This window comes from Lissotriton vulgaris, chromosome 7 (genome assembly GCF_964263255.1).
Source record: "Lissotriton vulgaris chromosome 7, aLisVul1.2, whole genome shotgun sequence".
Classification (NCBI taxonomy): domain Eukaryota; kingdom Metazoa; phylum Chordata; class Amphibia; order Caudata; family Salamandridae; genus Lissotriton; species Lissotriton vulgaris.
This window is the reverse complement of record NC_141695.1, coordinates 1,151,251,395-1,151,265,437: the sequence shown is the minus strand read 5'-3', so window position 1 is coordinate 1,151,265,437 and position 14,043 is coordinate 1,151,251,395. Positions and strand designations below refer to the sequence as shown.

The window sequence follows — 14,043 nt, the reverse complement described above, 5'->3', positions numbered from 1 at the left end:
CCTCTCCCTCTCTGTATTCGATTTCTACTGCTTTATTGCTTGTACATTTTTGGCTTTGTTTTGTATTCACCATATTAAATTCCGCATATTGGTTTGCGCTCATTGTGTCAAGAGCTCCGATCACCCTCAAGCCTAGTACATAAAATTCCACACCACAAATAAAGAAATAAAAATGAACCACTTTCATACTCCTCTTTTCCACCTTGTCATTAAAGGGCTCATCCGCATTACATCTCCAAAATCTTTTCACTTCACTAAAGTGGAGTTCTCCTTGGATTAATTTAATATGATAGTGTCCCTGGTAGAAGAAAGAGGCGCTTTATATAAAATATGCCTCACCTTCCTAATGCTTTCAATCAGAAACAAAACACAATGATTGCAGAAAAATAAATTATGCATTGAAGAAAAAAAAAACCAGCAAGAACACTTTTGTAGATGGGTGCAAAGTTTATTTCTATGATTTTTAACTTCCGCTCACATCCACACCAAATCTGTCATTTCTTCGCATGGGGAGTTTGTGCTTCAAAATTGATTTCATCCATAGTTTTTAGTTTTGAGCCATATAAAAGGGCATCATTTAAAAAATCTGTGACGTGGTCACTTGTCGCCAAGCAGGGGCGACTCTAGGCTCATGGCAGCCCTGGGCAGGGAGCGTAGGTAGGAGGCCCCGGAAGAGGGGGTCCGATGGAGCGGAGCGTGGAGGCCAGTAAAAAGGGGGGAGGGGAGGGCAGGGTGTTTGGAAGTGGAACCGAGCCGGAAGCCTCCAAATCCCTGCCAGGAGCTGCCACGCAAATATGTATCCATCCTCAGAGGATTATTATATTAAGAATATATATTGGCGTGGCGGCCCCTGGGGTTTGGTGGCCCTGTGCAGGTGCACAGCTTGCACATGCCTAAGGCCACCCCTGCGCCAAGTCATATCCATTAGTCGAGCTACGCACTACCGCCATCTTGCTCAGGCAGATTTTCTGTAAACCAATTCAGGGCAAGAAAGCTCAGAAAGAGAATATCCGGCCTGTCAGTGGGGTGTCTGGTTGAGCAGGTAGGAAGTAGAGTTGCACCCTCGGTTTAACAGCCAATTGAGAAGTCAGTGCATGCCTCATTTGAATAGGTCTTCAGGAAATCCCACCAAAGCAATAGGGCAGCAAATAACTGAATGGTGATGATTAATCTCCTCCACGGAGCAAAAAAAAAAAAAAAAAAGTTTTCCTGGTGGGATTGTTGGTGGGGTCATCTTCAGCTCGCAGATGAAAATCAGGATGAAGTTTCTCTTATTAACAAAAAGGCAATTACTGCTATACATAATACTTTTCAGATCGCATCCAATCCCAAATACCACAAATGCCAATTTGTATCCATGCCGACATCCAAAGCTGAATAAGGCATCCAAATGATAATAAATAACTACAGTTCTGAGGCCATCTTACCATCTCAGCTTGCTTCCTAGCAGTAGCCACAGACCTTGCTCCTCCACCCGCTCCCATTTCCCTCCAAACCCCAAGGTCACAGCTCAGTCTTCATTTTCTGCATCAGGTCCTTCTGGTCTATCTTGTCCTGGTGTTGGAACCACCGGTTGTAGGCAAGCAGAGCCACATTCTTGGCAGCCACAGCGCTCATTTCCAGGGAGCTCGCCGCCCATTCTATGCCGCTGAGGTAGAAAAGGTTGTCATGGAGAACTATGGGCGGAAGAGCCTTGGCTGAGCCGTACTCTGGGTACGCTGGCCAACTGGTGACTTGCACGGAGTAATAGGAGCGGAAGAGCGTCTTGAGGTGCTCTTTCTCTAGCGGCCCTTGCGACAGCACCTTCCAGACAGCCGCCTCCTGTGGTTGCTTCCTACGGAAGCTGGTGGACACGTTGATGGGGCAAATGTTATCCAGGCTGTTGAAGAAGAGGCTGGGGTTATCTGTGGCAAGGATGCTGGCGAATGGGAAGAGCTTTGGGTCAGGGAAACCAAAATAGGAGGAATTGAGGTAACCATGGACGACGGAGGACACTGCGAGGTGGTAGGAGCCCAGGACCTCGCTAATGGGAGGCTCAAAGTTTCGGAAGGTGATGTTCCTCTGCTCGTTGTGGAGTGGAGTGGCGATGATAACCATGTCATAGAAATCTGAGGCCTGCTCGTCATCAGTTTGGTGCTTGACTTGGTACAGGACTTTCCCCTCTGCACGGAGACAATAAAAGACAAGGCAACAGAGTGAGAGAGCACCCTTCACTGATGACTTTACAATAACACTGTCAATAACAGGGACCCTCCACCGCTAACATGTTACAGCTCTAACCTGTTACAGCGCTACCCTGTTACAGCGTTCAGTGCAGAAGGCCACATTTGTAGTTTACATCCAGTTCTGAAGACAGGCTGTCATTAATTTTACTTCTTTATTTCACGTGATTATATAGCATAACTCCAAGATAGGCGTCAGTGGGCTTTACAGAAGGACAACAAGTAGAGACTGGGTCTCAAAACAGAAATGTGAACGAAGAAATACAATCAACTCAGTGTATGACAAGGTTTAAATACTGAGCTACATAGAGGAGCTGAAGGTTCCAATGCGAGAGATGAGAAGGCAAAATGGTAAGAGATAACATAGCTTTGAAGGAATCCTGGGTTTAGGAAAGTGAATTTGCAGAAAATCAAGTAGAGACCAAAGGAGGCATAAGGCAAGACAAAACAGAGTGAGAGAAGGTAGGGAAAAAGAAAAGATGAGAGAAATAGAGCAGAAGAGGGATAAGCGAGTAGCTTGGAGAGTAAGCAAACAAAGATAGTGGGATAGTAAAAATCAAGATTCAAGGACAGTCTAAAAAAATAGGCTTTTAATTTCCAACTGAATTTCAGCAGGTCATTTTGCCTTCAGGTATCTTCAGGTAGAGCTCTTGGAGGGAGGTCGCACCCGGAAAGGCCTGGTTGTCAGGTTAGGGTGACCTTGACTTCTTTGTGTCAAGTCTGAAAACCTCTGATCCGGAGACTTTTACTTCCTATGAAGATTTGTAAGGTAGAAGTCAGACTTCTGAAGGACTGTGCCCGATTCTGAAGGTCATGTGAACCAAAACGTCATGCAGTTTACCCTGCTCTTGGAAATTGGAAACTAAACAAAGTCAGATTGTTGAGATATTCAAATGAGAACCACTAGTTTAGATCTCCTATCACCAGAATCACGTGGGGTGGATGAGAACTAGTAGACACTTTACACTTGCTACCGCTTTGAAAAAGAATCACTGGCAATCTTCACTCCCTCTTCATGGACTATCCAAATAGGCACTGTTCTAACAAAGTGTAAGAAACACGGACATTATCATTTTCCAAGCACATTAAGCAGCTCACGTCCTTATGTAGTGTAGTAACTCCAGATGCTGCCGCAAATTCACATGTCTGTAGATATATACTTTGCAGCAGTCTTTGCTGAGCCGGCTGCTCACTGAAGTGTCCTGCAGCCCGTCAGCAACACAGAACAGCAGAGGGGTTTAAGCGCCAAGGAAACTGAGAAGTAGGAGGAAAGCTTACACTAATGCAGACAGGCTGTCCCTACTGTGTGTGTGTGTGTGTGTGTGTGTGTGTGTGTGTGTGTGTGAATAAAGCTTCTACTGTAGCAGTACATAGTTCACCTGTTCTGTGGTAGTAAAGCATGAAAAATTCTGTCCAGTAAATAAAAGCCAGGCCTTCTCTTCTGGCTTTGAAAGTACTGATTTCTTTCCAGATATCTCCCAGACCTTCTGCTGCAACTCCGATGTGTCCCTCACACTAGGTCAGCTGGTGGAGTCCAGGAGATTATACCCCACTGACGCCTAATGTCCTGCAATCAAATGATTTCTCCGCAGTAAGGACTATGCGTCAGTGCACCTACCCTTACTATGAGAATTCTCGCCCCATCCCTGTCGTGTCCAGGACAAGGGCACTAGGACCCTGGGACAATACAGAGGTGAAGGGACACCGGACACCACATCCGGTCAAGGGGCGGGGAGAGGGAACATTCTGCTGCTGGACCTCGAGGCAAGAGGTCATGATCTGTGCATGCTGTAGACAACGAGAATAAAGGCATACCTATTAAACACCATTGTGTCCTGTGTGGTTTCCTGGGTCTGGAGATACGACAACTGGCGACAAGGTCTTGAAGGACTGGACGCTGTGCCCATCGGAAGATCATCGCGTTTTAAACCAGGAGCCCACCCTGGATCGCATCGTGCGGGAAAGAACGGAAGAAGTGCCCCCAGACGAAGAGCAACGACGCGGGAGCCCACCCCGATCGCTGGAAAAAGACTGCGAGCTTCGGTAAGCGCCGTGTAATGAGCGCGAACTTAAAAGAAAGTGAAAAGAAAACGCGAGAGTCTCGGCGGCCATTTTAGGATCAGGCGCGAAAACCAATCACAGAGCAGGAAAAGCGGGTGGCCATTTTTAAGGGGTATGACAAAAAACAACCTAGGCAACCCACACTAAACAATGCAATGTACTTAAGGACAAATGGCTACAATTACTTATGAAAATATATGTCTTTTTATTTTAAATCTTGTAAAAACACAGCATATGAAATAAATGAAAAGGAAAACATTAAACATCAATAAAATCATGTATCATACAATGGAATTAAGAAGTCCATACATTTGTGACAATTAATAACAACATATATGAGATAAGTTAAAAAAACTGAAAGTGGCAAATTGAGTCTCTACGCGCGTTTCGGCGAACCAGCGCCTTCTTCTGGAGTAGCCACACAAGCTAAATAATATTCAAGATTTTACATCACTGGTTGATAGGATGCTCAGTTGATGTCCAGATATGTTCTGGTTAGATGATGTATTTTAGATGCTTATATTTTGTGACCTGTTTTGGTAAATCCCGCCTGCCGGATAGCTCTTACGGAAAAGTATAGTTTAATTCTTCAAGTTTCGTTGGTATTTGTTGATTTATCGATTTATTTAAAAGATCTCCCTGCCCGAGATATTCGGCAGAGCTCTTAAAGATGAAGGGTTAAAAAGATCTCCCTTAAAGTTAAGGAGAGATGTTCAAAAACGGAGGGTTGTTTTAGATACTCCAAGGATATTTGGTAGTTTCGTTTAAAAGATCTCCCTGCCCGAATGGTTCGGCAGAGCTCGTTGTAAATGGTAGAGCGGGTGTCCCTGTCTGAAGGTGGCTGCAGGGCTCTAGATGTCCGGCGGCGGGATGGCAGAAAAGGATGGCGGCTCGACAGCAGCGAGTGGCGTCTCGTTTTGCGGATTAGCGTGGCCATTTTTAAGTCGGGCAGTGCCCGGATTGGCCAAGAAGTCTCGCGAGAATCTCGGCGGGCATTTTGAGGTCCGGCGAAATTAACCAATAGGAGCAGAGAACAGCGCGGCGGGCATTTTGGAGTAAGGCAAAGGGCGAAAAACATTAGAAAGTGCCGATCAAAGAGGAAAAAGGCACAAATAAGAATAAATAACGGCAAATGAGTGGGCACAAGAAGAACACTAAAACAAAAAGGGGCAAATAAAAGGAAAAAGAAAGTAGAAAGAAAAGACACCAGGAAATTAAGAAAAAGGCACAAACAAGCATTAGGAAAAAGGCAAATAACAGGCAAAAGTAAGAAAATAAGGATTGAACAAGCAGCAATAGAGCAAAGACAAGAAAAGAAGGTGACAGCACAATGAACAAGTGCAAATAAAGGACTCAAAGGGCACGTAAAGAAGATACAAGAGAACAAAGCACAGACAAAGAATCAGGGGTGTGGAATTTATTAAAATATCTACTTGTCCACGGGGCAGGTTGCTTCATAAATCTACTTGTCCTGTAACAAAATCCACTTGTCCCTTTGGTGCCATGTGGTGCGGCGACAAATTATGGCAGCAATCTCATTATAAAAAAGAGCTCTTCTGTAGCCTCTCTGATTATGCCAGGGCTCATACCATAGTAGTGTTTGAATACTAGTAATCCCTTTATGTGGCTACGTTTCCGCAGATCTACATACTGGGACTGAAGGTAGTGGTAAACAATAGTTCCAGGGGTGGAATGTCCTTTTGAGTCTGTGCAAACCTACTAACTTGCATGTTTTAAGGGTTTTCAACAACTCTTCTCTAATTTTTTCCAATACTGAGAAATGTTGGAAATTTACTCCTGACAATGGCAGACGTAAACCTTCTTCCAGAGTTGGGAAAAAAGTGGTTGGAGGGAAAATAAACTGGCAAACACTCAGGTTTTTGCATGAGCAAATCTACACATGCATATTTAATCATGCTAAAATGCAGTTGACAAATATTTTCTAGGAGTACTATTTCTTGCCCTACTGCTGTAAATTCTTGTGAATTCACAAAAGCCATATAGCTGCCCTTAATGCAAGGACATAAACCAAAGGTGCGTTTTGAGACTTTCTTTAATTATTGGGCCCCTAATTTGGTCGGTTGTTACCCATGACCTTAAGTGTTTATTAAAATTCTCTCTCTGTATCGGCTGGCTTCACGCGAGTGACAGCATTCTGCTCTTTCATAAGGAGCATATTGGCGCACAAAGTAGTTTTGGTCAGTGCCAGTAACTAACGTGGAAGTGTGTGCTTTTTTTTAGACCAAAATCATTTTTTGCTTTTGCCAATGTTTGTTATAATGGTGAGGGTCCGGCAGTTCTCACATCAATAAGGTTTTACAAAAACAGTGCCACAACAAGTCACGCATTGCCAAAGCTAAAAAGCTGACCACCATTTCATACCTACTGGCTTTGCCAATGCTTGTTTATTATAATATGTTCCCAACATCTTATTGAAACTGGTTACACTGATTTTCTAATATGAATATTTTGGGGAAATACTAGCATGCATCAACACATTTTACGAAATGATGCTGTAAAGAAATAGTACCTGAAATTTTACAGTAGTTGAACAAAAAAAAAATGTTTTCCTACTTTCATTTTTTAGGGACATTTTATATTGAAAGAAAATAATCATTAATCTTGCTTTCAAGCTTCTGCAAATATTTGCATCTATTCAGAGAGCATTCTGGGAGCATTATGCATAGCCTCATATTGCTAAACTTTGAAACCATGTGTACACATTTTTATACTGGAACCACTGTCAGTAGTGCAGTCAGAACTTACATTTACTGAGAGCGCTCAGCCTAATAATAAAGGCTCTCAATTATTGAACCATAAATAAAAGTTTGAACAGCATTAACATATGCACACAAATATTAACTTAACTGCAGGCAGTGCCCTTCCTTGATCCTTAATGTGGTACTGCAAACTGGCAGCCAAAGGGTCTGTGCTTCAGGGGGTTGGGCCTGCTTGTCCCAAGGACAACATGCACATTAAAACTTGTTGCCCTCGACCCCAAGCAATATGTCCTGGGCACATCCCAAGGGTGACAAGGATAAAACAAAAGAAGGCAAAATTTAAAAAAGGAGCTGAAAGTGCCGAAGTTGAGCAGTAACAAAACACAAGTGAAGACAAAGAGCAGCAAACAAGAGAAAAGGCAAGAAATAAAAGGAGAGAAAGGAAAACAAGGACAAATAAGACAGTCGAGCTAAGAGAGTTGAGCGCTAATAAAGCACAAGCAGTAAAGAACAAAAGACAAAGGACAGACAACAGAAGAAATAACAAAAGAAGGGTCGAGGAGAACGCAGGAAGATAAAGATGACAGACCCTAAGCCAGAAAGACAAAGTGCACAATACAGAAGACCACTACCATTCAACTTATCGGAGCCACAAGTGGGAATTAGGTGGGAGAAGTGGATCAGACGTCTAGAAAGATACATGGACGCAACCGATGTGACAGAAGCAAAGAAATTGGGTTTATTGCTAAATTTTGCAGGCGATGACATTGAAGACCTTCTAGTGACGCTACCAATTGAGGAAACAACCAACTATGAGAAACTAAAGAAATGTTTAACAATCAAATTTGACCCGCAAAGAAATGTTGATTTCGAACGATACACTTTCGTAATTGCGTCTCAACGAATAGATGAAACACTAGATGACTTTGCAACCAGACTGAGAAAACTTGTGACGCATTGTGAATTTGACAAATTTGACAATGAACAAGCAATAAGGTTGCGAATAATAGAAGGCTGCCGTGACACGGGGTTCCGTGCAAGAATCTTAAAAGAACTGACGTCACTAGAGAACATCCTGGCACTAGCAAGAGCGGAGGCGAGAGCAACAATACATGCAAAGGAAATGGAGCGAGGAAAGGACGTAGGAGTGGAACAAGCACATCACATGACAAACAATTATCGCACAGGTGTCTGGAAAAAAGACAGGAATGAACAGACAGTGAGGAAACAACCTGAAGGAACTTGGTACAGGTGTGGAATGGAATTTCCACATCGAGGCCCATGTCCAGCGCTTGGGCAAATATGCAGAAGATGCAACGGGAGGAATCACTACGCCAGCGTATGCCAAGGAACACAATTCAGGAATGACAGGGGAAGAACAGGGAGACCACAAGTATCGACAACTAGGCATGTCAGACATATCGAAACGGAAAGGAGAAGCTCATTAATAGAATCAGGTGAAGAAGAAGAAGAAGAAAAAACAGAACGACTATATCACATGTCGGACATCCACATAGAATCATCGGAACGCGTCCACACAGAATTAACTGAAGAAAATGAAAATGAAAAGGGAACATGCCTGGCAGACAGAAGCAAAATGAAGAAGACAGATTCTGTGACTATAGGAGTAGGATCACACAAAACAAAATTTGTCCTGGACAGCGGCACAACACGCAACATTATGTGCATATCGAAATACGGAAAGATGAAGACAAAGGCCGTCCCGATTAGAAGTGTTCACTTGGGGGTCAAAGAAACCAGTGATTAACATGAGAAAGTTCACAGAAGAGATAGCATATAAGGACCAAAAGATCAAAGAGGACATTCATGTGCTGCAGGGTGACGTCCCAGCGCCGTGCCTGCTGAGCAACATCACAACGCAAATGATGGGTCTCATGGCCATGACCTACAACATGTCAGAGGAAGGGAACACATGGAAGACAGATCACAGCGTAACAAAAGAACTGGAAAAAGATGATGCTGCCACAAACACCCCACTGAGGGAGTTCAGACTTGCTAGGACGGCCGAAGACGACCAAGCACATGCTGACCAAAGGCTGCACAGAGAACTAAATTCAGATGGGAACGAAGTTGAACTGAAAGCGATTTTGACACAACACCAACAAGGAAAAGATCACCGAAGACAAGTGGTGGCACAAGAAAGCGAAAATTGGACGGTGATGAGGGAATCAAGAAGAATGAGACTAACACACACAAAAAGGATAGAGCGAATGGAACAAGGAGACATTGCTGCAAGAGATCAAATAGCGAACGCAACAACAAAGGCCCATGAAAATAAAGGAAGACATGCGACAAAACGGAAAAGAAATAAAGGAGGCACCGCAATGGTCAAGCAAGGACAAGTGAAGAAATATGGCAATGAGTTTCCTGGAGGCAAGTTGACGATGACAAAAGCAAAAGAACAGATGGCAAAAGTGGCAGTTTGGCCAGTATCACGTCACCGAGCACCTTTCACATGTCAGAAAGGCAGAAGCAAGAGAAGCGGAAAGCTCAGAGCAAGAACTGTAGGAAGATGCACAAAAGGAAGGAGCTCAAGCGCGTGTGTATAATATATATATATATATATATATATATATATATATATATATATATATATATATATATATATGTTCATTCTCTCTCTCTCTCTCTCTCTCTCTCTCTCTCTCCCTCTCTCTCTCATATCAAAAAGAAAAATGTTTGTTTGTAACAAGGGGGGAGATGTCGTATCCAAGACAAGGGCACTAGGACCCTGTGACAATACAGAGGTGTCCCACCTGTGTGGTTTCCTGGGTCTGGAGATCTGACAATCCCTGATACCACATTACCTACTTATGGAACAGATACTGACTCCGCCTTGCAGCTCCCACAGACCGGCTGGCCCTGCTCGGTCTCCGGCTTGCCCCTAAATGAACGGCGTCTCTACCCTCTGGGATTCTGGACGCTGCTCCCTGTCACACCTTACTCCACTGTCCGGTCTTTTTTTGTTTTATGAATTATTTTATTACCATAGATTGAGTACCAACAACACAGCAAATTCAATGACATGAAAGTCCAGCATAAATCCATAGTAAGATACGATACCAATGCTGTTTGCGATACATGATGTACCAATACCAAATATTACTAAAATATAAACAAAAAAGGCAGAGAGAGGATGGAAAGGATTGAGAAAATAGGCCATAAATGTAGAGAAGGAAAAAGAAGGGAGGGAACGAAACCAAACTACAAAGCAGAGTAAAGAGTGCATGGAAATGAATCATTCCGACCAAGCCCAAGTATAGCTCTCCCAATCACCTCTCCCTCCAGCAACACCACTATTCTAGCTCACCAAAACCATAGAGGTGGAGGGGCCCTGGTGGCGAACTTCCACATCAAAATTATTCTATCATTTAGAAACTAGACTTTACATCAGCGGTCGCTCTAGCACCTTGTCTGAGACAATATTTAGGCTTTCTAGAGAAAATACAGCCAATCAGGGAAATTGTGAAAACTAGCGTCTTTGTGTATAATATGTAGCTCTGAAAAAACGGGTTGGTGCAGAGATTAAAGCATGCAATTATACAATAGAGGAATGCGATCGCGATGATTTTGATTTCTTCAGAGTCATAAACGTTGACAAAATACTAACAGCAGGAGGCACTTCCCCGGACCCGAGAACAAAGTACATACATGGGCCCCTTGCGCCACCTGCTGTTAGAGCTCTGTAATTGCAGCGGCAAATAAAACGTACCTAAACTTCATATCTGCGCGTAGGTATTTTCTGTTCTCTACGTTTCTATGGAGACAAACACGTGTTTTCCACACACAATCGTTTCGCGCAGGGACCATTTCAATGGAAACGTGCTGTCTGTAAATGGAAGTTGGCTACCATACCATGCTTTAATAACATATGTGCGACGGGGTGCTCTATAACACATCACTGGCTATATACCACACCCGCGCCACTGCCCTACTCTACTGAATGGGGGTGACTCATTTACTTCACTTGTTCTTAAAATGACACTTGAATTTTCAACAGTCTCATGACTTCAATGGTGTATTATTTATGGCAGCCCCCCACAAGGAAATTGTCCCAGCACCACTGTACCAGATGAACTGAGGAAGGAACGTTTGAAGTGAACGCCCATCTGGCAAGGATAAAGGCAAAGGAGGATTGAGGATGTCATTCACCATAATGGAATTTACTGCAAAGAACCAAGACTCCTGGGAGCACTGGCGTGCAGTGTAGATTAATAACAGAGGTTCGCACCCCTCTGAAGAGGTTATAAAAAGTACAGACCGCATTACCAGTGCTGCTCCGTAACATTATACCCTCACCACAGCTATATTGCAATTCCCAGCTGATACTATGTATGGAATACATTTTCACAATAGTCCACATGTAGGATTAGTTGTTCACAATATCTTTAGTTAGCTGTTGCTCTAAAAACGGCTGTTAGGAGACAGGATGCCCCACTGGTTAGGTTTCACTTGCGCTGTGATTGAGAAATCTATTGTTTTTAATAAAAACTGAAACAGAACTTACATCTCACCTTCTCTCTTTCCCAGCATCCTATTGGTTCCTGTGTGTGCCACTTACCTTTCCTCCATTTCTATAGGCTGTAGCATATTTTCCTGCATTTACTAATGCTTGTTCCTCCTACTCTTCTCTGTTTCCTGCCACCGAAATACTGTTAAGATCGACTTTGGCGGAACTATATTTTAATGAAGTTTTGCCTTTTACTCTTGCAGCATATTTATAAAACAGTGTATCACCCAGAGAGATTCAGTGATTTGAATAGAATCACAGGATGTTGAGTGGCGCCGCCGAAACTCGAACCGGGATCCCCAGGTCTCGAGTCAGCAGCTCTGGTTACTGTGCCACATCCTCTTCACTCCCGTGTTATCTGTCAGGGAGTCCTTTCCTTTTCCCGGACGATGATTGATGAAAACAGCTCTTTATTTATTAAATAGACAAAACTAATGCTTTACTAATGCTCGTTTTTCGTTGTCAGGGGGTTGGGGAATAAAAGACCAATTTTCGTCCTGAGTTCTACACAAGACCAAGTGATCATGGGCAAGGCTGAACTTTCTTAGCATCTCAATTGCTGTATTTACTCATATTTAAAAAATAAAAATAAAATAAAGATGTTAGGAGATAAAAAACCTCTTCCCACTATGGTCCTAAAACCATGCATTAAAAATTGCCCTGGATTTAAAAAAATAAAATAATAAATCCTCTCTCTTCTTTCTATCAAACGATCCACTCCTTACTGTCCAACCTCTGCACGCCTCCCAAGTATAGCCAAATTTAAGTTGCATTACTTTTTGCCTTATTCTCTATTATTGCATTTCTGCACACTGCCACACCTCATTGCATAGATCTCACCCCCCCTCCTTAAAAACATTTCTCTGCAAACTACTAATACTTAATTTCCTCTTCCCTACCCATTCACCCCACCAACGATGTGCACAAACTCATATACCCCCGCCAACCATGACTCCTAACTCCTATTTAATCAATCTACTACAGAAAACTGGAGTGAATGCACATAATGTTTTTCTTGAGGGTTCAAGACTAAACACCAGTAACCAACAACCAAATAACCACTAGTGTAACCACTAAGCTTGGGTTCCGGGGTAACATGCTACTGGCAACAAAGTGCTTCAACGTATCGTATTGGGTAGTGGAACACAGATGGAAATTAAAACAGATTCACCTACGAAAACAGCCCTCCCTCACCCACCTTTGTGACTAAAACCAGAATGGTGGGAAATTGGACAGTATAAAGGCTACAGATTGCTTAAACATATGTCTGCCCTGCCAAATCGAAATGCAGTGGTCTCCTTTGTAACATCACAAACTAAAACGATGGACGGAGTATTGAAACTTTTCAAACACTCTCCCTCAGTCACAGATCTGGGGTTAATTCATGGTTATTTTGCTTGCCACGTCGCCCCAGTTTGGACCCAGCCATATGCAAATCAGTCTTGACCCTGCTCCCCATGGGAACAGTCCAGCCAGAACTGCCAAGCCAGGTGCTCCCTGGACTGAAAACAAGCATCCTGGTACTGGTTTCGGGGTATCACCCCTCATCAGCCAGGCTAGCTTGAGTCCAGAGCTTTAAGTGGAAGAAAACGAGGACAGTGGGGGTAGCAAGAGTGCCATAGCCTTAATGCAAGCAAATAAATGGGACCCCAGATTCGCGGATGAGGAATAAAAGGCTGCCATAATAGGTGTGAAGTGGGGCAAGACCCCTGTGCCCTGCTACCAATGCACCAACTGCACCACTGATATTTAAGTCCCTGAATCTTGGGGGCTTGCTAAAAGTGCATGGCCTAATACGTGCAACTAAGAACCGTTTCTGAAAGGTAATGTATCTTTGGTATTCATACTGGTACCCCGCTTCTTACTCTGATGAGGCAGTGAAGTGCTTTGTGGATGGGTAGCACGCTACTCCATGGAAGAATTCAATTGTTAGTAGTTTAGTCCCAATTAATCAAACACATACAGAGTTAGTTTATATTTGCTATTTCAATACATGAAGTTTATAGTCGTGTTATCATGCATAGGTCGCGTCACTGACATGGTGTGCATAATCTGTTTGCCATGCTTCCTTCCACTTTTCTGTGTTCAAGTTTTGATTCTAGTGTGGCCCGGCATGCACTTCATGAATATCGTCAGCTTCAACCTATGGAGGATTGTCGAGTGTCTGAGGTCCTTAATAAAATGAGTGTCTGAATAGATGCCGAGGGTCTCGTCATTCTGCCTGTGGTCTGGCTGGCCTTCTCCTCCTTCTATTGCTATTCCTATTCTTGGTCCTCTACCTTTTCCTGGTTTTGGTCCGTCTAGTGTGCAAGTCTCCTACAACTTCCAGGCATCGCAGGCCTAATCCTTCCGACCTTCTTCCTCACCTGGTCCTCCACTTCACCCTCCTCCTGGTCCTTATTCCAAGGTTCTGGTCTTCTTGGTGAACCTTGCCTTGCCCATTCCAGAGTTCCTAATCCTCCTAGTGGCCCACCTCCCCGTTCTGGTCTTTCTATTCTGCATCATCACC

The 14,043-nt window shown here is 43.5% G+C and overlaps 1 protein-coding gene across 1 annotated transcript in view; it reads right to left on the bottom strand.

Moving 5' to 3' along the window:
* Window positions 1-335: 335 nt before the first annotated feature.
* Window positions 336-14,043, bottom strand: part of PCYOX1L (prenylcysteine oxidase 1 like) — a 102,490-nt gene continuing 88,782 nt past the window's right edge. The window contains exon 6 of the mRNA XM_086931591.1: window positions 336-2,162. Within this exon, the coding sequence (XP_086787717.1) occupies window positions 1,504-2,162 (659 nt within the window). The 3' untranslated portion in view covers window positions 336-1,503. The remainder of the gene's footprint in view (window positions 2,163-14,043) is intronic.